Source organism: Cryptotermes secundus, unplaced genomic scaffold (genome assembly GCF_002891405.2).
Source record: "Cryptotermes secundus unplaced genomic scaffold, Csec_1.0 scaffold1016, whole genome shotgun sequence".
NCBI classification, from domain to species: domain Eukaryota; kingdom Metazoa; phylum Arthropoda; class Insecta; order Blattodea; family Kalotermitidae; genus Cryptotermes; species Cryptotermes secundus.
The window spans coordinates 591,275-615,154 of record NW_019724759.1 but is presented as its reverse complement, the minus strand read 5'-3'; the positions used below and the strand labels follow the sequence as shown (position 1 = coordinate 615,154).

Here is a 23,880-nt window from a genome sequence, read left to right as displayed (position 1 = left end):
TCACATTCCCGCCATGTACTGACGGATGGCGCCACGGTCGATGTGACGCGATGCAACCATAGAGAGGTGTAATGGGTAGTGATCTATTCAAGAAAAGCGTACATTTCAATACAGCTACTTTGAATGTAAGTGTTCAGTGCTCACATACAAAAGTAATAGTGTATTCATATTGACTTTGGTATGGTTTTATAATGTTTAGGTACTTTCACTGGCAAACAACTACGGAATGGAACGTACTGATTATACATTGCCATTTTACCTAGCAGCTACATATCCCTGCAAAGATGAACATTTCGATAGGTTGAAGATCGTAAATGTGATGATTTCTTTGATTAATGCAATGAAGTGTGTTATCTTGTGCAGTGAAAAATTTACAAAGTGGTGAAGCTAATTTTAACTGAAGGCGAATGTAATAACATTTTAGATTCATTGTATAGACCCTGGATTGAAAACGGAAGATGTCTGAACAGGCAATTGAGGCTACTTCATTTGCTGCATGCGTAAACAATAACGTAGAATGAGAGAATAGTTAGAGATATTTACATCAAACGTAGATTTGAATACAGAATATAAACAGCATTTTGTATTGCTGTGTTTTATTTCTTTTCGTAGAGAGTTCTGTGTCAGTTTTGAGTATTCGATCATTGCAAGATCAGTGCCTGCCATGGAGGGTGAAGGAGGCGACCCGTCATCTGTGAACAAAAATCCAAGGATCATTAAAGGTAATTTTTAAATTTTGTAAATTGCATTTGTTACTATTATTGCGTCATTAGTATGTTCCAACAGTTGTGAACATTTAATTTTCAAGCTCCAGTGCCTTAAATAATTGTTTGGTGTTATTTGTCCCAATGTCATTGACTCTTCCCCCCCTGTTTATTATTACTGTTGTCATTATTATTATTATCCTTTATATTGTATATTTTTCATCAGATCTTGCTCATTGACATTTTAGCTGTTGTAAAGTACTTCAATAAAAGAGTTGTTTTTTATTGTTATTATCATATTATATTATAGTATCTAAGGTAAATGTGATGTGGATACCCCTTTCTGATTATAATTGTATGCAGATAATACTTCATAGTATCATTTTAATGTAAATAAATACACAATCATCCAAATTATTATGAAGATATCAAAATTCAGGAGCTTTATGAATCACTGAAAAATACTATGAATCAAATTTGAAATTCTCATGACAGTTTGACATTCGACCTTGTAAATTTTGTAGCTGAATTGTTGTATTAATCATCTGCTCACACAAAATCAAATCCAAAAACTTTCATAGCACAGAATTTCACTTTGTTGAAACTGTACCATTTCTTTATAGTCACCGCCGTGAGAACCTCAAATCTTACATAGTGTACCTTTTATTATTTTGATGTTGAAATCATTAAAGTTTGCATTCCTAGGAGACCAAAAGGTATCAGTGGTATATTAAGTACATTTTATGTACCAAGCTTTGATTATAATCTTCAAAATTGGGAGTTGAAAACTGTTATTCGCCTTTACCAAGGTACTTTTTGAATCTCATTCATATATTACTCTGAACACAACAAACAAATGGGTAATAGAAATAAACATTTTGTTCTGTCTAAGTCTTGCCAGTTGAATTAGAGAATGGTCATTCTGTGATTCAGTGTGTCATCATACATGAGCTATCCTTGCAAAAGGCTTTGGAGGACCATGGGTTTGTGAGACATCAAGGCTGTCACATTTTCTAGACACGCAAGTTGCAGATGGCAACAACATTGTCAGCGTTAGATGCTGACTGCCCCTTACTCCCCAAGAAAATTCCTGGTACTCATTTCTGTTAGAAGTTGAGTTAACCCCAGGGCCATAGTGTGGCTGGAAGGATTAGTTCAATTGAAAAAAATTAATGAACATGGGCCAGGAAGAGTAAATAAAATGCAATTTATTTTATTTCAGGGGCCCAAGAAGAAGTAGCCTGCTTGGATGTGCTAGTTTGTGGCACCTGCCATTATGTGTTTCATTTTATTGAAGAGTTTCAAGAACATAAGAATGCCAGTGAGTGTGGAAAACCCACATTCAAGGCCAATTTATCAGTGAGTTCTTTTTTGGAATATTTAATAGTTTACAGGCAATCCTTTATTTTAAGAACCAAAATAATGAAATATTGGACCTTAACTAGACACTCACCCCATAACGTTAATACCCAAACGAATGGTAATTTTTTTTTCTGTGGCGCTACAGCCCCAATTTGGTCCTAGGCCTACCTCCATGAAACTCTCCGTTTCACTTCGGTTTACTAGATCTTAAACATTCGGTAGGACTCCTTGGGCGAGTGATCAGCTCGTTGCAAGGCCTCTACCTGTAGACAAACACAGAAAAATGCACACAGACATCCATGTCCTGAGTGGGATTCGAACCTACGATCCTGGCTTCTGAGCGAGCGAAGACAGTGCATGCCTTAGACCGCTCAGCTACCTAGACTGGCCAGACAAATGGTAATACCCCTATATAAAAATAAAAAAAAAATGATTCTCTTGCCAGGTTAACTAATTTCATGTAAAGCTGGTTGGTTAGGTGGGTATAGACTTTAATGCATATGGTCAGATGAATCGTAAACTGTACAACTGCAGGCGCTTTTGCTTGTGTGTATGCGCACATGCGAGAGAGTGTGTGAGAGTGAATGTGTGTGCATGTGCATACATGTCTACATTTCCATATTTTGTAAGGAAAGGTATTCTTTTTACAAGAAAAATACACAGTATTATTCTGAAAATTCCATATTGTACCTAGGAATCAAAACCTCAAGTCTGGGCATTCTTGTTGTGGAAGAGTTCAGTAATGAATCAGCATAAAGTAGAAGGAGAAAGAGATCCAATGAATTCATGGAAGCTTTATCAACGATGGTGTAAGATGGCAGAGAACACAAGAGAATCATGGATTGCTGCTGGCAAGTCTATACAGACCTTTTCTACACTTGCCAATGCTAAAATGGCAGAAGTAGTACATTCCAGCAAAAGTCCCATTGAGGTTAGTATAGTTTACAGTTATTGTACTTCATTGTCCTATTGCATTACTGCTAATCTTAAGTGGATAGGTGTTTTCACAATCCAAATGAAACATTTTTATTCTTACCTTCTATCCTATGTACATTCTTCTACAACACATTTTGGCCTGTCATTGCCATCCTGAGGTGTGGTTGCTTATACTAAAATCGTTGCACTGTCATTTCTGTATAGTCGCTTTTGGAACACTTTGTTACTTTCAATAAAAATATTCTAAAATCCATGAAATGCTGGTATTATCTCATTGCCAACTGTGTGTTGGCAATCGGCAAGTAACAGCATTTTATGGATTTTAGAAGATATTTATTGAAAGTAGTAATGAATACCACAAAAAAACTAAACTCCATGGCTTGAGTCTGCAAGCGAACTATACCGACCAAGCGACCGCTGCTTGTCAGTGAAGTTAGTGCCAATTTTTGCGGATAGAGGGTGTCGCGTGGTTATCGCAACGAATCCCCACAACTGTTAATTTCGGTTTTATAGACTGGAGCTGCTATTTCCTTCATATAGCTCTTCAGTTATCCTCACGAGGCTGAGTGGACCCTGTTCCAGACCCACTACTTCTCAGAAAATCTGGTAGCACTGCAAAATTCCACACACGAATAAATTTAAGTAACAGTGAAACAATTTAGTAAGAGTTACTACGCCTGAAGGTGGCTGTGTGAGGCCGAAATGTGTTGTAGAAGAGTGTACATAGGATTGAAGTCAAGAATAAAAACATTACGATTGGACAGTGAAAACACTTATCCACTGAAGTTTACAGATAATAATTGAAATGGGCTTGGCTTTCTTAATAATAATAAAAAAAAACAGAAATATCTAATCCAGAGTAATATATTTCCTGTAGACAAGGCCTCGAGTTGTTACTACGAAGTCTATGCCAATAACTGACGACGAGGAGGATGACTACAAATCAGAAGAAATGAGTGCAAATGATGCAGAAATAAGTAAGTTTTAATTGCAATTGAAAGCTTTGGCAGTCCAAATTTAACCAGTTAAGTGTATATGTTCAGTGTTCTTATCTCTCCCACAGTGGAATGTTAAAATTCCCGGACATATGAATTTGTTGCTGCAGCATTCAATTTTATAATTGTTGCTCCCTTTTTAAAATTCAATATCTCAATCATGTGTTATAAAATTATGAAACAAAAAGTTTCTGAAAGACCGATTATCAGAGTTCAGATATCTGTATTTTCATTTATATAGCCGTTATATTTAAGTTTATATTTTTTAGTCAAATTCTGTACTTTTTGCTTTATTCTCAAAAAGTATGCCACTGTCAGCAATGACATGCATTTCATTTCCCAAAACCTGATCACAAAGACATATCTGGCTCATGCACATCCACTATATGCAGTCCTGACTGGTGTCTGGTGTTTAGAAATCAAACATGGTCATAGAAGCTGACTGACAGAACCACCTCAAGCCTAAACACACACCCACATGTTTGATTCTTACAACATTTCACTATGACCTACTACAACTCACTTCATTGATAACAGATGTTTCGTATTGCTGTGTGCACTGAATTTGTACTTCCTTCCCAAATTCAAGGCTACTATGGATGAATGAACTTACAACAAAGTCTGTTTGTTCTTCCAGACATCAGCTACAAAATTGTTATCTTTTGCAGATTATGGAATGATCACTAAAACAATTATACCAATGGCACATACTGTGAAGGTCTTTATAATTATAGTGCAGTTTTCAATACCAGCCCATAGTACACTTTCTGTTTACTAAAATGTTAATTTCAGACACTTCTTAGCCACTTGCTGAACCTCAATGCCCTTTTCACCCCTCTAATAGTCGACAACCATATGGTAACATTCAAAATAGTACAGCACACAGGGCCACCTGACAGACTTTGCAGTTGTTCCACGTTTCATAACATAGACCCTTTTTGTAGCACATAACACAGCACCGACACAGATTTTGCTTTGACACTGTGGCAGCAGGTAGAAGGGATAATGAGAAGTGTTCATCCTTGGTGGGGCAGTTTCTGGTGGTCTGCATAACAGTCTCTCTTATGTTATATGATATTTTGAAATTAAATTTTCTCCAAGTTTCACTTTAAATACCATCCTGGAAATATTGCCGCTTTTAAGTAAATATGAATTCAAACAACAGATATCGCTCAAGTGACAGAAGTGCTTTTTATAGTTGTTTAGTTTGTGTGTGTGGTGTTCCTCCCCCTTTATTTTCTTTTTACGTCCTTTATTTCTGCTGGGATAGCTCGTCAAGTAAGCATCACGGAGTTCCGCACCTCCTGTCCTGGGATTATAATCAATGACTACTTTGGGCTTCAGTGTGTATTGCCCTCAAACCATAGTTAGAACCATTTTATCATGAATGGTACTTATAAAAAGTAAAAAAAGTAAAGGTATCCCTGTAACAGGGTGTGGAGGCCCATAGGGTTGTGAGATGTTGAGGTTCCCACATTTTCTATATAATCGGCTCATAGATGGTGGTAAGGTTGTCAGCCTTACGTGCCGGCCGCACTTAACCCCAACAATAATCCTGGTACCCATTTCTGTTAGAGGCTGACTTGACCCCAGGGCCATAGTGCACCTGAAAGGATCAGGTAATTTGAAAAAAATCCAATGACCTCATCGGGACTTGAACCTGCGACCTTCCAACTTGTAGCATAGTGCCTCAACCAACTATGCTACCGCATGCCCCCATGGTACTTATAAGACATATATCTCTATTTTTCCACTTCATTGTCAGCAGTCTGTCTTTGTAGACTGAAACATGTTCTTTCTTGAAGAAAGCAGTCTTCTGGGATTTGGCACCGTGTATATGTGGTGTTAACCGACGTTTCGGAGGAACGTATCGCCTCCATCTTCAGGGTAGAAGAAAAAATATATAAGAAATCTGCAAGCAAAGAGACCGTGAGAACCGCTTTTACCAGTTCTCACGGTCTCTTTGCTTGCAGATTTCTTATATATTTTTTCTTCTACCCTGAAGATGGAGGCGATACGTTCCTCCGAAACGTCGGTTAACACCACATATACACGGTGCCAAATCCCAGAAGACTGCTTTCTTCATAGTCACCGCCGTGAAAGCCTCAAATCTTACATGTTCTTTCATTTTCAATTCTGCATTCTTTATTTCATCAAGAACACCTTTCCTGTTTTGATGCGAGTTTCCCATAACATCAGTTCATTTGCTGCACAGCTGTGGAGCAGATCTGGGTTAGAAAGCCAGTTGTCCATGATTACACTGTATCCCTGATTCATTAGAGATGCCAGAGTTACAGAACTACTTTTCAGCCTCATGGATCATGTTTTAGGGATTTGTTGAAAATTGTATCATACATAACCAGATTTGGCTTCACACAATTCAAAAGAATTTAAACGAAATCAAGCATATACTGAAAGTATGTATACCTTCCATGACACATCCCTTCCACATCATCAGCGTCTCATCTACTGACACATCACACTCTGGAGTATATCCACTCCTAAATTTGACATTAGATGATCTAGTATGGTTGACCGTCTCTATGGTCTAGTGGTCAGAGTTCCTGGCTACAGATCCAGAGGTCCGAGTTCAATTCCCGGCGCTACCAGATTTTTTTTTTCTGAGAAGTATTGGGTGTGGAACAGGGTCCACTCACCCTCATGAGGATAATTTAGGAGCTATTTCAAGGAAATAGCGGCTCTGGTGTAGAAAACCAAAATTATCGGCCTTGGGGATTCGTTGCGCTGACCACGCGATACCCTCTATCCGCTAAAGTTGGCACTGACTTCGCTGATAAGCAGCGGTTGCTTGCGGACTAAAATCACAGAGTTTGTTTTATTTGTTGATCTAGTATGGGTTTTAATTTATACAGTCTTTTGGAACTGCAAGTGGCCTCATTATAACGTTCATTGTCGACAAAATGAAGAAACTTGAGCATCACTGAACGGGTCCAAAAATATAGGTGTTTCCAGAATTTTCCTCCAGGAAAAGTGGCTCTTGTTATCCAGCCTTTGGTGAAGTTCTTGTAGTAGAAAGTGCCAGCATCTTCATTATTTCACTTCTGTCTGTTTCCTACCAGTGATGGGTCCTAGATCTTAGTTCTAGATTAGTCATACTTTCTAAAATTTATTTGGCATGCAGATTTGTTTCTGTGGTTATTACTTCCGCAATTCCTGACGTACGGAACAGCTCAGAATTTTCCAGGCGGTTACTGGAGTCCTCTAAATCAACATTTATGCCAGGCTTGCCAGTAAATGGAAAATGTGGTCGCTCATGCCTGACTGTACCATATGCCATGATGCATGCTGACACTTTCTTCTTCATCATAGCTGACGCTCACTTCACCACATGACAAAATTTTCACGTTATTTCAGTGTCACTATTATATCAGTGCCATATCAGGCACTGAGTTCCACGTTATCTACTGATGCAAGCTTCACAGACATCTGGCCTTTATATGTATAAGAATTGCTAGCTAAGTGTTTTCAATTCCAATTCAGTAAATATGGCTGCCACTGTCTTACTGGAAAATCACCCACCCCCCTAATAATTAGATTTTTGTTACCAGTAAATCAGCATCATGACCAGTGAAGCATAATTTCTGACTGTGTAGTGTAAATAGCTTCAGAACTGTAGTTTTATACTAGCTGATCATTTTCAAGATCTGAATTGTTCTCACAGTAATTGTGTTTGTGGTATTCGCAGCTTGTGAATTTACTGTTTGCTAGCTAATTCATAGATTTGTGAAGTATTACTAGAAGTAAATTGACTTCAGGGCCATTGAGGTGTGCAGTATTTGTGGAGTATGGAAAATAATGCCTTTCCTCCGGTTATAATGGGGTCTTTCTAGGCATAAGAACATTCCTGTGGTCCAACCAGGTAACTTGGCCATGACACAGGCTGTGCAAACTGAGAGGTTTTCATGGTTTTCCTCAGTCCCTTCAGACAAATTCCAGTGCATTACCTCAAATTAGGCCACTGCTGCATCATTCCATGTGCTCTCCTTTAATGCATTAATCATCCTTACAGTGACACTGTATTGTCTGAAGTATTGAGAGCATCAGTAAATAAGCCATAAAAGTAAAAATGCCCTTATGTTCACCTATGTATCACCTTGTTTATTGTTAAAATATAGCCTGAAAAGGAAGTCATAGGATCACACATTTCTCATTTTTCTGCAAAAGGCATCTGTATATTGGTTCCAGTGATTGTGTATGTTCCTGATAGCATGTCAAGTACTAGTATATGTATAGTTAGTCACATCCGTTATTATTTGGTGATTTTTTTTTATTGTAGGAGTTAAACCTTCTTGTGATATATAGAAGTCTTACTTTCTTGTCTTTGTGTGTCATGTGAGCAATCTTAAAAGATGTTTCTTGAAAAATATGCCCAATATGTTACAGAAACAGAACAGCGAAAAGTCGTACGTAAGATTGTACGTATACCTGTAGATAAGAATGGCAGTGCGAGAGATGTACGCCGAGTACGTGATGGCCAGGGTACCAAAGAAATACGGACATATTCCATCAGAAAGGATTCTTCAGGTGAAGCAACAATGGCAAAGACTGATGTGAAAGAATCTGCTCCCACTGTCAGTGAAAGTGATGGAGGTGAAAAAGATGAATGTCTGGAATCTGAAGAGAAGGAAAATATAAAGGAACCAACAGAGAAAGGAACAGAATCTGCAAAACCAGATAAAGAAGACGAAGAAAAGAACTCGGTAAGTAGTGAAAATCTGATTTTCTTCTAAGTAAGACGCTGCTGTATTTAAAAGTTGTTTGGTATCAGATAGCTGGTCATGGTAGCCGAGCAGTCTAAGGCATATCCTGTCTTCCCTCGCTCAGAAGCCAGGATTGTAGATTCAAATCCCACATAAGGCATGGATTTTTGTATGTGTTTGTGTTTATGTTGTCCTGAGTTTAGGTAGAGGCTTTGCGATGAGTTGATAACTCATCCAAGGAGTCCTACCATCTGTAAAATGATCAAAATGAAAAAATAAACCTCAGCAGTATATAAGGGGAACAGATTAAGTAAATTGGTACTAAATATATATCTTGTTAGGTGATGCGGTAATTTACCTTTGTGGCATTACATCTGATACAGGAGACACTGCAGCCAGAATCCGAAGCATCAACCCGCATAAAAACTGGAGACATTAAATTAGTGAAGGACCCACTTGGTGATGGAATGGTTGAAATCAAGGTAGAGCATATGAGCAGCGAAGAGGACCAGGTGGAAGAGCAAGCCGAGCATGGAGAAGCAGGCATGAAACTTCGGGTTCGTGGTTCATTTAGCCCTGCATCCCTGACACAGCGACCAGGCACAGTGAAAAGGAAACCCCTACCAGATAGCAAACTGTCAGGGAACAGAGTGGTACGGCGAAGTGATAAAAACAAGGACAGTGAAGACGAATATGTCGTAGAAAAAATCCTTGCAAAGAGATTCAACCCAAAGAGGAAATACTATGAGTATTTACTGAAATGGGAAGGGTATCCAACGTAAGTTTCATGTAATTAGTACACATAAAGATATACAGGGGAATGTTACAAGATGCTTCCAAGCATCCTGCAGCAGTTGAAAAGTACGCTATATAAGTTCTGCCTGGAACTCCATGCTTATTAAATTATTGCTTTATAATGATTATTTTCAGCGATCAGAATACATGGGAACCCGTGGAGAACATGGCAGCTTGTGATAAATTGGTTGAGACATTTGAACGTGAGCTTGCAAGGCAGAAAGCAATTCAGCACAGAGCTACAAGCCAAATGGCACAGCAGCAGAAACTAAATCAAGGCATAGCTGAGAAGTCAGTGATAAAAGTTAAAACTACAGGAAAACCAGAAGAGTTGAATCAGCCAGGACCTAGTGGTTTAACAACTTTTGAAAGGTCAGAAGCATCTACAGATGGCTTCCTAACCCTTTGTAACTCAGTTTGCAGCTATAATGCTTTGTAATGTTGTAAATATTTGCCAGTGTTACTAAGGAACCTGCTGCGTCCATCTTCAGGGTAGAAAAGGAAAGATAGCCTCTCCTAACCTGAAGATGGTGGCAACAGATTCTTCAGAAACAATGGTGTATATCTGCCAGACTGCGCAGCCTCATATCCCAAAAGCCAGTAATCTCCAGTCACCACTATCATATTTACAATACCAATACTTATATTAATTTCATTTTAAATAGTTATAAATAATAATATATCTCAAATCTTGAAGAACTGCAATATGCCTCTCCCCCCTTCCCATTTAATGTTGATGTTTGCATTTACCTGCACCTGTAAGAATACCTTCTCTGCTATTGAAGAAGTAAATTTTCCATAGTCGTGATCAGAGTTCCTAAACTTCTCTTTCCTCAAACGTTCAGACAGGCTTTATTTTGTTCTGTACTCTGCGTTTCACACTTTTTGTTTCAACTGTCTGTTAGGTTGGTATTGTCATAATTTCTTGCCATATTATTACCATTACAGTAATTTTAGCATTTCACTGCATTCTGAACTTTTTTTGTTGTTCAGTGTCAAATTATTGACAGTTTGTTTTATGAATAACTTTTAATGTCTGTGTGAAGGCTGGTGAGTTGTAGAAATGATACATTCACACAGTGTGCCCCTGCTTTCAATTGGGGCCCGACCAATTGCAGGACAATGACAGCTGGTTTGTTCATATCAGCCAGTATGAGAGGCGACCCAGATTTCATGTCCTTGCTAGCATAAACAGGAATATGCCATATAAATAGCCTTTGGTGGAAGGTATTGATAGAGGATCCTTCTACAGTGGCAGAGATTTGTTTATAGATATATCTTGGTTTGGCAGAGACTCTTCAGAAATTCTCTTATATGGTTGCAGAATAATGGTAAAGGTAAGGTTGTACCTGTGCTTGACTAATTAAGCACTATGCCATGAAGGCATATAGGGGAGTGGATGTATAGATCCACATTTTCTTACCCTCTGCACTAGCTGGAGGTGAATGGTCAGCTTCACACCCCAGCTGTTCCAGCCCCAGGGAAAGAACCCCCAGTACCCATTGGATAGGAAGTTGGGTGGACCCCAGAGCTGGTCTGAATGATGTGGTGAAGAGAAAATTCTTGACTCTACCAGGACTCGAACTCTGACCCTTGGGTCATCCAGCCCGTAGCTAGTCGCTATACTGACTATGCTATCCCAACTCTAGAATAATGGTATAAATCACAAAAAAGAAGCTTTTGCAGTCTTTGGTATAAACCTTTCCTGTCATTATCAGTGAAATGAAACACACTTTTGTAATGATGTCACCAGAACTTGGCATTGATAGAACCCTGTTTGTGGTGAATTACAATTAGACTGTATAATTCTGAATTATACCCATTAGTATCGTACATTTGTCCTGTCTTGTTATAGCCGTCCAGTACGAAGCAGCAAGAAGAGAGCTCTGGAGCAAGTTAAGTCATGGTGTGGCTCTATGACCAAGAAAGAATTTGAATCAGGTATGATAAAGGAGTTGGTATATCCCAGTCAAGTCAAACGGTTATGTAGCAAGAAATGGAAATATTCATGCAGCACAACATGTTAATGTGCAGACCTCACCAGAGACTTAAGCACTCTCAAACACTAGATAACCACTGACCTTTGTCGGGATATAATGGATCTGTGCAATCTAATTACTTTTATCATACCAGTTGTTATAATTTACAGGTAAAAGAAAAGCTGGAGAAGAAAGTGACTCTGATGATGACATGGTACCTGACAAAAAAATAAAATTAGAACCTCCGGATGATGATTGGAGTGGAGGTGAAATGGGTGCATCATGGAATAGTGGTGGATCTTCAGATGAAGACTCAAGTGAGAAAAAAAGACCCAAACACAATATTGTATCGGTGCAAGGAAACCAAAACAAATCAATGGGTGTGATTCACAAGGTCCCCATGGTAAAACTTGGAGATGATGTAATGAAACGGGGACATGGCAGGTCGTCAAAACGGATTCAGTCTGTTGATTCAAGTAATACTATAAATGGAATTGCCAAAAATAAAAGTCCTTCTACAGTGGAGAAAGATTTGGCCGTTGAATTGGGTCTAGCATCTGATTCTTCCCCCGAACATAATAAAAAACCACAGCCCACTTTAAAACAGCCTCCTCCATCACAGCCTCCAGTTCTTGTTGCCAACTCAAAAGGTGTTATTAAGGTAGATCCACGACAGGTCCCAAATCTTACTTCTGGTGTCTATATAATATCAAATAAATCTGGTATTGTTAAACTGAATGATTTGCCTTCTTCGCCAGTGAAGGCAAGAATATCGCCTACAAAACAGTCTCCACAAGGACAGAAAGTTGGAAATGCTGGAGTTGTGATATCAGGAAGCAAAAGAGATGGTGTACAGACTGGCATTGTGCGAAAATCTCTCTCCCAACCAATCACGGGAACTCGTTCTGTTGTAGGTCAGACTTCATCAAAACAAGGAACACCACTAAGATCACCATTAAATGTGAATTCTGGTTTGATCCGGGTGACACCAACAGGAAGTTTGAACAAGCCATTGTCAGGACTATCTCATATGGGGATCTCAGGGGGAAGACCTCCTCTCATCTCACCACGAGTTGGTTCTCGACCTTCTCTGTCTTCTCCCCGGCCACTTTCTATGTTAACTCAGAGGCCTGGCTTATTGCAGGCATCTCTGCGACCGGGACTACAACCCAGATTACCTGGGATGTCTCTCAGACCAAGTTTAGGTTCTGGTATTAAAAGGTCACCTATAGCAATACCAGGAGTTCAGACCAAAATCTCCAGTACTCTAAGACCAAAAATGCCTCTGCAGTCACCTCTAGGAAGGGGACTGATACGAACTCCTTCTCCAGCTGCGCAGGTGAAGAGTGGAATTAAACCTATCCATGCAATGTTAGGTAAGGCTGTGCAGAGTTATGTCCCATCACCAGCAATGACTGCACAACAGAGATTAATATTGGCCAAGAGACAGCAGGCAAAGGATACTGCCGTCTTGTTGAAACAGGGTTCTGGTGGTGTACTGATGCCGCCAGGTTCAGTACAAGTGAAACCTGGCTTAAAACTAGATGATCCAAAGTTGAAGAAGCCAATAAGCAGAGGAAAGAGCAGGGGAATTTCAGTGGGAGACAATGTAAATAATGGTAAACAAAGGGATAGCAAACTAGTGGATGGTGATGGACTTCATATGGAGTTCCATGAAGTTCACACAAGCAGTGATAGTGATGACGGAGTTGATTCCTTGCCAGAGCTTCCAATGGGAGATCTTCCCTCTTTGGAACCAGACAGCCCACCACGTCCATTTACGTTATGTCCTGAAACTGGAAAGATATTAGGTCAAGCAGAAGGAGAACCAACACCAGTTCCAAGTCCTGAACCTGAGCCAGAGCCTGAATCAGCACCAGGAGCAGAGGAAGATGCAGAAGAAATCCTACCTGACAAGCGAGAGGGTTCACCTATTCATATTGTTCAGGAATCGCAGTATCAGAGTGGCGAAGAAGAAACCCTACTGAAAGTCGAAATGAGCCCTGGTGGAACGACGGGAACTGTGATAGAGAGTAATATTGCTGATCCGACAGCATACATGAACACACTAAGGACAGAGGAGGGCTTGACTGTTACAAAGATCAGTACCACAAATTCTAGCACAAATGGCTCACAGCAACAGGTTACTGTATCCACACAAAAAGCTGGTGGAGGTATTTCTGTTCCGGCAAGAAAACTGTTTCTGGACACTACCAACAGCAGTAGTAGTGTTGGCAGTGGTAGTGCTGCCAGTACCAGTGGGGGCAGTAATGAAATGAGCACCGAATTAGTGACATTTGGGGAAGATGGTGTGGTGTATCAAATTTCAACAGAGGAAGAGCAGGATGGGGGGGAAGCAATGTTAGTGTCTGCAGACGGAGAGCCGCAGTGTGTGTATGTAACGGCGGAACAAGCTGCAGGAATGGAGGATGGCTCTGTTCTCACATTGGACACTGCTGTTGCTGAGGCTGTAGCACAGCTCATGCCTGATCAAGTGAATGTGATAGGGGGTGGCAGCGGTTGCTCACAGTTTTATGTGAAGGAAGGAGAAGCAGATAGTGAACAGCTGATGATCACATCAGGGGTTGAGCAAGGAGAGGAAATGACACAGGCCCAAGTTGTGGCTCAGGTCGTCCAGGAAGGAGAACCAATGTCTGGGGCAGGTGAGAAATCAAAAGTTCATTTACTGCCTTGATGTAAATATAAGATCTGTAAAAAATAGCCGTTTTAATGGGCGATCTTGTCATAAAAAATGGTCAAACTACATAGCCTTCCAACTACGTCCACAAAATCCTAATTATGTATAGTACAGCACCAAATACTGAAAAAAAGTTAATGCAGGTACAGGATACTTGTTCAATTTGGAGTGTAAATATAAAAATAAAATGGATGAAATAATGGGGTTTTATTGGCACTTTAATATCTGGAGTATGGGCTTGTAGATTATGGCTGTATATAAATGTACAGTCTGGGGGGAGGCATGTGGTAGCATAGTTGGTTGAGGCAGTACGCTACAAACCCAGAAGGTTGTAGGTTCAATTCTTTATGAGGTCATTGGATTTTTCAATAGACCTAATCTTTACAGCTGAACTATGGCCCTGGGGTCAACTCAGCCTCTAACAGAAATAAGTACCAGGAAACTTCCTGGGGGTAAAGGGCAACTGGTTCATAAGGCTGACAACATTACCACCCTCTGAGCCAGTTGTCTAGAAAACATGGCAGCCTCAACGTCTCACAACCCTTTTGGCCTTCACCTGTTACAGGGATAGCTTTAACCCCTCCCCAATCTCATGGGTTGTGTAATATCAGGTTACCTCTGAACTGCATGGCCTAAAGACTGTGCTCTCACAGTTATTGACCTGAGAACATAAAATCCAGCAGTGTATGTAGTGTAGCAAGTGGTTACCAATGGTTTTGGAGGAACCATCTTCAGGGTAGAAGCCTAAAGATGGAAGCAGAGATGGTTCGTTAGTTTGTAACCACCTCTGGACTACACAATTTCTAGGCTTAGAATAGACAGCGTAAAAGATAAAGAAAAAGTTCAACATCCATAATATTTCCTGAACTGGAAAGGAATTTAGACCTTTAATTTTATAAGAAAAAGTGCAGGTCTTTTCGAGATTATTATGGTGTATGTGTTCCTTTCAACTTCTGAACAAATTGATCAATGAATATTATGCCATTCAAGACCACCAGAATCCCATAACCAGTAGTAATGTGATGGATTCACAAACATGTGAGATGGGAATAACATTAGTGCCGCATAATTTAGGGCCTTGAGATCATGTAAAGGTCTTTGATAAAGATCCCACTTTTTCTTGGGTAATTATGTTGTAGAAAGGAACAACAATAATGGTCACTGCATGAAGTCTCTATTCAGCATTTGGTTTGATAGCCATAGTTTATGAACCATTGCATCTATGAATGCATAAAATGGTGTAAAAATGAAGGATAAGTAATTCAACAGGAAATCTTTCCATTTGTCATATAAACTTTTATACCTTTCTTCTCCTCCCCTCCTTTCTGCCATATTACTTTACTTCGCCCCCTGCCATCATCATTCCTCTCCCTCTAATTTTCATTAAAACAGTCTGAATAAATATTGTTTAAAACATACCATTACAGGAGAACAACAATAAAAAATGTCAGCCATACTACATGTATGTTGTTCTAGTTGTTATCCCCAGGGTTGTCATCCCCTGTCAATGCAACATACATACATACATACATACATACATACATAGACACTGGCTTCTATAATTATACATATGAAACTATGTATACATATTAATTAATGATGCATAGAGGTATTTGATCATGAGCACCTTGTGTCAGTAACTACATCGTCAGTGCACTGAAGCAAAACGTATGTACATACACCCACAACTGCAGGGGAATCAGTGCCCAGTAAGTTACAGCATACATTTTCAGTCTTCTACTGTCATTTTCATTCTTTCAACAGCTCGCCTACCATGGAATTACAGAAACATAATTCTATTATAAAAATAATATTTTTATGGAATAAAATGTTTTCAGTTTAAAAGAAATGTGTTTACAGTATGAATGGTATGTAAGGAAAATCATGGAGTATGAAATGATGGAGGTGAAGAATGCATCCCTATAGTACTAATGGCAGAGATTACTGAATATACGAGTGGAAACTCTGAGAATGCCTTCTCTTTCATAAAAGTATTAATGTACATAGTTTCACCTGTTAATTTTTATAATCCTATTTTGTGTTGCTAGGTGCAACAAGAAGAGTGGTACTTTTGCTGCCAGATGGTAACCTCATGATGACTGAGGTGGATGAGGAGCAATATGCAGCTCTAGAATTGGATAAATGAGCCACAGAAATCTGCTTGCAGATTCAGAATGTAATGTCAACATAGTAGTTGGAACATTGAAGTTAAATAATGTGGAGTTCTTGACAATTGCAGCAGTTTTAATGAACATCTGCTGACAAGTATATTACATTCAGTGGCTGTAGTCCACATTTTACCATTGTACAGAAGCTCACAGCAGTGTAAGTTCTCCACGTGCTAGTATAAAGAAGACTGGAAAGGAAGTGATGTTTTGTAATTGACATGATTAAGTAACAGTTATTTTGATTTGGAAACCTGTTATGAAAATATGTCCACAGAGGGCTGTACAAAGTGTATAGCTTAATGTTAAGGGAAGAAGATTGCAGAATTTAAAACCTGTGTTTTATTTAATCATTGTAAACATGTTATATTTCTTTCATATAATAAATCTGTGTGTATCATAAAATTGAGTGATGAATAGACATTTAATAGGCAAGTGGACAAGCAATACCGTGGTAATTATACCAGGCCTTCACAGTTTTAGTTTTTACAATAAGCACATTTTCATGTTAAATAAGTACCTCTAAATTATGCTGCTCATGATCAAATTTTTTCCATTTATCTTTTTAATACAAATCAGTATGTGTCTTCAGTTTACAGGAACTTCATGTCCATGGAGTCTGTTTTGTCAAGTGTTAGTACTGTATAAACATGCCATTTTGAATTTATGGCTGTATTTCATATCTTTAGATCAGTTTAAATTATTACAGCTTAGTGGGAAAACTACTATGTATTTGACTCAACTTTTAATATAGATGTTGGTCCAGAAGCTAAATATATGTGTATGCTTAGTGCTTACAGAAAGACAGGACACTTAGGCAAGTCTGTAATGTAATAACTGTACTTCATTTACATGTTAAAGAGGAAATTTGATCATGTCTCCATAATTTTTTGCCACGTTTTAGAGTACTTGAACACCTTTCACTCGTGATATCACCCATAGTCAGTTTTTGTTTCAATATTTAATGCATTAAAAACACAGATGAAATGTTGAAAGGGTGTAAATTTGTTTATGGCGTGAGTGTTTGTATCTGTGTGTGTATGAAAGAATAATTACTGAAGGAAGACATTTAGAATAAATGCATGGAAAAAGAAATGTTTCCTCATATGGCCATGTTTATGAAAGTATAAACATATTTTAAAATAAATTAATGTTACTGACAATGTTCATATACCATCAAGTGACACATTGTACAAGCCAGCATAGTAAAGGGAAGCTTGTGGTGTCACAACATGATAATTTCTAAATATATTAGTCTTGTCTCATTTGAGTCTATAGAACATTGCAAATACTCCAGCCATGCAGATTAGTACATGTAAACCTGCTTTAGTCTCTCCTTCAAATGTTATTACTGCCTCTGGATTTCCTCTGCATTTCTTACTAAAAATTATTTTCTCAAAATAAATGTACAGTTTTTGAACACAGACTGATAATTTTCTTTCTACATTATTAACAAATACTTGAAGATTACATAAACTAAATGGTGAATAGGAAGGATAAAAGGAACTGAAATTACATTTTGCCCCACAGCATTCGAGAGATGAAGTAAACATCTTCAAGGATAGTAGGTCAGATATAAGAGAAGCATACGTCTCAGAATAAAAATTGTACAAATTCTTTTAGCTTCACCATTTATAAAATGTAAAAGGTAAAGTTGTCCATGTGCTTAATTAATTAAGCACTATGCCATGAAGGCATATAGGGGAGTGGATGTATAGATCCACATTTTCTTGACCTCAGCAATAGCTGGAGGTGAGTGGTCAGCTTTACACTCCTGCTGCTTTACCCCCAGGGAAAGAGTTGTGCTACCCCAATTCATATTTATAAAGTGTACCAACAAAATACCATTCTTGTTTACTGTTAACAAGTACAGTGAGAATGAAGAAAGCAGTCTTCTGGGATTTGGCACCGTGTATATGTGGTGTTAACCGACGTTTCGGAGGAACGTATCGCCTCCATCTTCAGGGTAGAAGAAAAAATATAGGAAATCTGCAAGCGAAGAGACCGTGAGAACCAGTAAAAGCACAGTCTGCACACCACATATACATGGTGCCAAATCCCAGAAGACTGCTTTCTTCATAGTCACCGCCATGAAAGCCTCAAATCTTACAAGTACAGTGAGAGTTTTGCTTATACTTTCCACATTTATAATTTTTTTAATACCTTAATTGGGTGTTGGAATAGTTCGCATTGGTTTGACTAGTGCTGTGCCATAATTCATTGGCATAATGTACTTCCAGAGACAGTGCTTGCCAAAGAGATCAGAGACACTGACTGAACAGTGAATTAATTGCTGTACATCAGTTTGTTTCAGTCTGGTTTTTTCAACACATTCCAGAACAAAAGGCAACAAAAATGTGTCCATTAGCTTTGCAATGTCTGCTCAAGAACCACACTGAAAAAATTTCCATGAAATTTTATATTGGAATTTTACTAAAAATTAATGAGCACATTGCAGTCTTGGTTAATATTGAAGAAAAGTAGCATTTTACATGAAGACCTATGTGCATTTCTGCATGCATCTCAAGTGTAACTTAACTAAATATTTACTACAGTAAAAGATGTTTCAAAGAAAAGTGTATGGAAAAATTGAACACCTTATGCCCAGCCTGTAAGTCATACGGTTTTCAAGGTAAACAATGGCATTTTTTGCCCTCATGCTGGTCCACCTTGCTGGTATATGCTGTTAATGGTCTAGTCCCTTAATGGGGTGGAGAGTGGATACATTACAGGATACGAAGAGCTTAGATTCTATGCAGCATTTAGCAAAACCAGTTTTCCTTAAGCAGCATACATATTTCCATGAAATTATGTGAAAATAAGTCAACAAAATGAGTAGAATTATGCATGTACTGTTCTTAACAGCAGCAGTTACAGTATGAAGAGTTCTATCTTGTGGGATGTGATACAATGTTGTCCACTAAAAGTCAACCAGTGTTTTGGAGGAACATGTTACCTCCATTCTCAGGATCAGAAGATGAACCAAGCAAGGAACCACCATGAAGCATGTAGCAGAGCTTCCTACCTGCTTCATGTTACTTTCTTGCTTGGCTCCAGATGGTGACATGTTTCTCCATGGAGCATTGTCCTTGAAAATATAATTCTTGATCAGCTAGTCAAGAAAATTTCCCAGTGGGTTTATCATCATGTTCCCTTAGAGCCCACCAAGTAGTCCCTATTTTAAGCCAAATGAATCCAGTTCCCACCATATTTCTTTCAGATCTATTTTAATGTCATTGTCTCACCTACAACCAAGTCTTCAAGGTGGGCTTTTTTCTTCAGAATTTCTGGTCAGTTTATATGCATTTCTCTTGTCTGCCATGTATGCTATGTCTCTTGCACACCTCATACACCTTAGTTTGATCACTACAGGTAATATTTGGTGACGAGTACAAATTATGAAGCTCCTTCAATTTTTTCCATCCTGTTTCTGCCTCATCATTTTTGTGTGTAGATATCCACAGTATCGCAACTGTGTGAATGGTCATAATGTGAGTTGAGATTTTCAAAGTGGCTGTACAGATTGCGGTCTTCTGGGTTGCGACTGCATGTAGTCTTGTACATGGATGTTTCAGAGGAAGATGACATCAGCACTTTTAGGGTCAAAGTGACACCATATACGAGTTTTATAAGGTGGATGCCAATGTTCAGATAACACCCACAAGCTTGAGAAAGCATTTGTCTCTGAAATACTGGTATCCACTTACATGACTACATTGTGACATAAACTAGTAGAAAATTATCGCATCATTGTATGTGCCTGCTTCATATGTATGCGTAATGGCATTCGCTTGCACAATATGTACAGCTACACCACAAGCAGGCAGTTATGTGCTGCACCACTCTGCCCTTATCTCATGCAAATTTGGAACTGTTATAATAATTTCCAACACTTGTTAACATTTTATGCATTCCTTGCAGTAAGTGCAAAATTAAGTGAATAAAGGGAAGTCAAGTCCTGTCTACACATTTCAGTTCTAAATGAATAATGGAATTAAGTTAAATTTAGTATTCATGGTCAAAAATAAAAGTTTAAGCCAAAGTTAATTTTGGTTTATATTAGCTAAGTATAGGGGGCATGAGGTAGCATAGTTGGTTGAGGCACTATGCTACAAGCCGGAAGGTTGCGGGTTCAAGTTCCGTCATTTGATTTTTTTTTTTCAGTTGACCTAATCCTTCCAGTCACACTATAGCCCTAGGGTCGACTCATGCTCTAACAGAAATGAGTACCAGGAATATTCTTGGGGGGAAAAGGGCAGCCAGTGCATAGGGCTGACAACCTTACTGCCATCTATTAACCAATTGACTAGAAAATGTGGGAACCTCAACATCTCACAACCCTATGGGCCTCCACGGCCTGTTACAGGGATAGCTTTATTTGCTGCTTTATCTTAAGTTCAGATTAGAGTTAAATCAGTTTTCTGAAAAGAGTTTATATGTGAATAATTACCAAGTACTCCTGGGAAACAGGTGTGTTCTTAATTACTACTACTATTGCTGCTGCTGAATTTCATTTAATCAATATCCATGTGAGACCCTAAAATTTAGTTTCTTATGGGAAATTAACCTCTTTCTCCCCCCCCCCAGATGCTTTATTACCTGGAGATACCAATGCATGAAACATCCTCCTTTCATCTTTCGCGTTACTATTACAAATGTACTGTTATCAAGACCAGCTGCTCTGTGTCATCAGATTACCATTTTTATGAAGTATGTATGCTATTGAGATCATAACAGATGTGCCTACAGTAGAATTACATCATCACATTAATATGCCTCTTCATTATTCTGCATATGAAACTGCCAGACAGATATATCTCCCACATAATGCAGTAATAGTACCAGTGGAACATCATCTTTCTGTTGTCTCAACAACTCGTACAAGAAGACAAATAGCAAGCTGTTGGTGTCACTCGGTGCAGAGACAACTATCAGCTTTTGGTAAGCTACATTAACTATACTTAACATACAAGATTCTGAGGTTCCCACAGCACTAAGAAGATTACTGTTATTTAACAGACTTCATGGCAAATCATCTCAGGATACAGTAATCTTTGTACTCAATGTACTTCCAGATTTACACTGTCTCTTGCAGAATTTTACATCCTAGGATGCAAGGGAATGAAACAGAAACCTCTAAGAAGACAGCACAAAGGCCTGAAGTAAAGAACAAATATCAACTTTCCAAAAATTAAGGTTTAAGCAGACATAACCCATTTTCAATATCATATCCAGAATTAATCTGATGGCCTGAGGAATAGCACAAGAAACATCAATTAAGACTTAGGTTCCCCCTACTTCTGGAATATAAGTCATGCACTCCGAAGTAAACATACCCTCTCTCATTACAGTAAACTCCCAGTTATCCATTATCCAAGCAAATGAAATTCTCATCCATGTGACAAAAATTCAACCTGCCATTTTTATATGGTTACTCAGAAACAAATTTGCAGTGCTTCCACGGTCACCCACAATGTGGTACATATCCCTCCTCTGGCAGGAGCTATTACAGCAGAGGCCAACCTTATCTCATGTATTAACGTATATCTGAAATCTTCCACTGATCAATCAGCTACATTGCTTAGGAAGACTGCCCCACAAGAAATAAAACATGGACATACAGCTCTGACTTTGTATTTGGTTTCTTTGGGTGCTTTTCTCATGCAACTGGCAAATTCATCTAAAAACTTCATCCCTACTTATGCCAGATAATTTACTGTATTATTAACATGTATGACAGATGTCATGTAACCTGACAACAAATTAATACAGGTGTTCTCTTACTTTCAGAATCAACATGGGCTCTGGATTTGGAAATGATGTTTTCAATGGCTTCTTCTGGCTCCTGGTATTAATATTAGTGTCATGGTGGATTGCAGCAATCTGTTTCTTTCCATTCCTAGTATTCAGTGTCCTAACACCCTGTATCAGAGGTTTCAAAAATGTGTATGAACTACTTCTAGCTGGTGTAATGTTTCCACACAAGTGCTCTGACAATATGATAAATCGAAGATCATACGACTCATTTTGAGATTACCGAGACAAAACTGGTAACTTGAAATTAAAGATCTGATATATACATACATCAAAGAATTTTAAAGTGATCGTTCTGTTTCTCTTTTGGGAGTGGGTATGTGACAATTAATGATGGCAAATATAGGCTTGAAAACTGTCTCGGCTAGGCACTAACTATGATTTAGACCAGCCTATCAACCTACATATATGGACAAAACTGGGATGTCAAGTGACCTCCACTTCCTGAATTGGTTGTGGCTTTATACAGTGCTAAGAATAGGAGAACATGCATCTGGAGAGACAGTGTAATTTAGAAACTGATGGTTCCTTAAATATGACTGTTAACAAATAATAAAATTAAGATGGAGAAATCTGATATGTTCTTGTATAATTTCAGGTAATTAAAGTGTGAAGAAAAGAACTATTCTTGCACATTAGATAGTATAAGTTTGTAACTGGACAAACTGTGAGTAGGGATTATATTTCTGATATCAGTAACCCATACTAGCTACTCTAATTTGAATAACTAAATTTATAACAATTGTGTAATCACACAATTAGGACATATTTCTTAAAATAATAATTCTGTCATATATGTCCATTTTTCTATTTGTGTATAATTGAAGTGACACCATTCTGATAACACTGCATAGCACCCCTTGGTAGGATAATTTGTGGTTTGGAACATGAACTGCTGTTTAAAACACTCTGGGATATAAGTGGTTAAGTCCCTTATGGTCATGGTTACACCCATTAAAATCTAAGTTGCATATTCCTTCACTCAACACAAATGAAAAACATGGTAACATAAAACAATGCAAGTACATTAAGAGTGAGCAACAGAACACATGACATGACAGCATGTAAACACTATTATGAGCAATACACAAGAGTTGGTATGGAGACATGACTGAGATGAATATTAACATGGATCATTAATATACAACTCAGTGCAGAAGCAGCACAAATACAGCTGATCTGAAAGTACAATTCTGAGCAAGACAGTGCATACACAAATCTTTTTGGCCACAGTCAAAGAACTGTTATACATAAGAAAAACCACATAAACATGAATTTCATGGTAAGACAAGGATTACTGTATTTCATTTTGGTATTGGGGTATCATTTCCATCCAAAATCAGTTTGGTCTAATAGGAATTATGACCACAGTCTCACATGAAATCAAATTACTGACTCTGCAAAATGTTCATTTCCCATTGGTTTTCAAATCTTTGCATTCTTCCACATACATATAAGATATCAACATAAGGAAACTTCAAGTCTGTAAGTACTTGATGACAAATCCATAGTTTCTTTGGTACAGGCCATATAAGGAGATTTAAGGACATGACACTGGTTGCATGCTGAAAGTTAAAATGGAAATCTCATTCAATATCTTATAATTAATTATAAAAGATAAAACAATTCTGTCCAGTGTGACTGGTGAAGTTTTACTTACTTCAAGTCTTCATGCTCTTACATGTTTCGGTCCTTAGAGACCATCATCAGA

At 38.3% G+C, this 23,880-nt stretch overlaps 1 protein-coding gene and 1 long non-coding RNA gene across 3 annotated transcripts; both read left to right on the top strand.

Moving 5' to 3' along the window:
• The first annotated feature begins 25 nt into the window (after positions 1–25).
• Positions 26–17,781, top strand: LOC111862979. Of its 2 annotated transcripts, none has more exons than XM_023848882.2 (11): positions 26–125; positions 613–722; positions 1,927–2,063; positions 2,761–2,997; positions 3,880–3,979; positions 8,402–8,718; positions 9,102–9,496; positions 9,649–9,885; positions 11,369–11,454; positions 11,663–14,155; positions 16,239–17,781. In XM_023848882.2, the coding sequence occupies exons 2-11, from the start codon at positions 665–667 to the stop codon at positions 16,334–16,336; spliced, it is 4,158 nt and encodes a 1,385-aa protein (XP_023704650.1). In that variant the 5' UTR covers positions 26–125; positions 613–664; the 3' UTR covers positions 16,337–17,781. The 2 variants fall into 2 exon arrangements, with proteins under 2 accessions (XP_023704650.1, XP_023704651.1); XM_023848883.2 differs by lacking the exon at positions 26–125 and adding an exon at positions 156–470.
• Positions 17,782–20,986: 3,205 nt separating this feature from the next.
• On the top strand, positions 20,987–22,807 carry LOC111863027. Its single transcript, XR_002842530.2, has 2 exons — positions 20,987–21,296; positions 22,146–22,807. It is a non-coding gene; the product is annotated as an uncharacterized LOC111863027 (long non-coding RNA).
• The last annotated feature ends 1,073 nt before the right edge of the window (positions 22,808–23,880 follow it).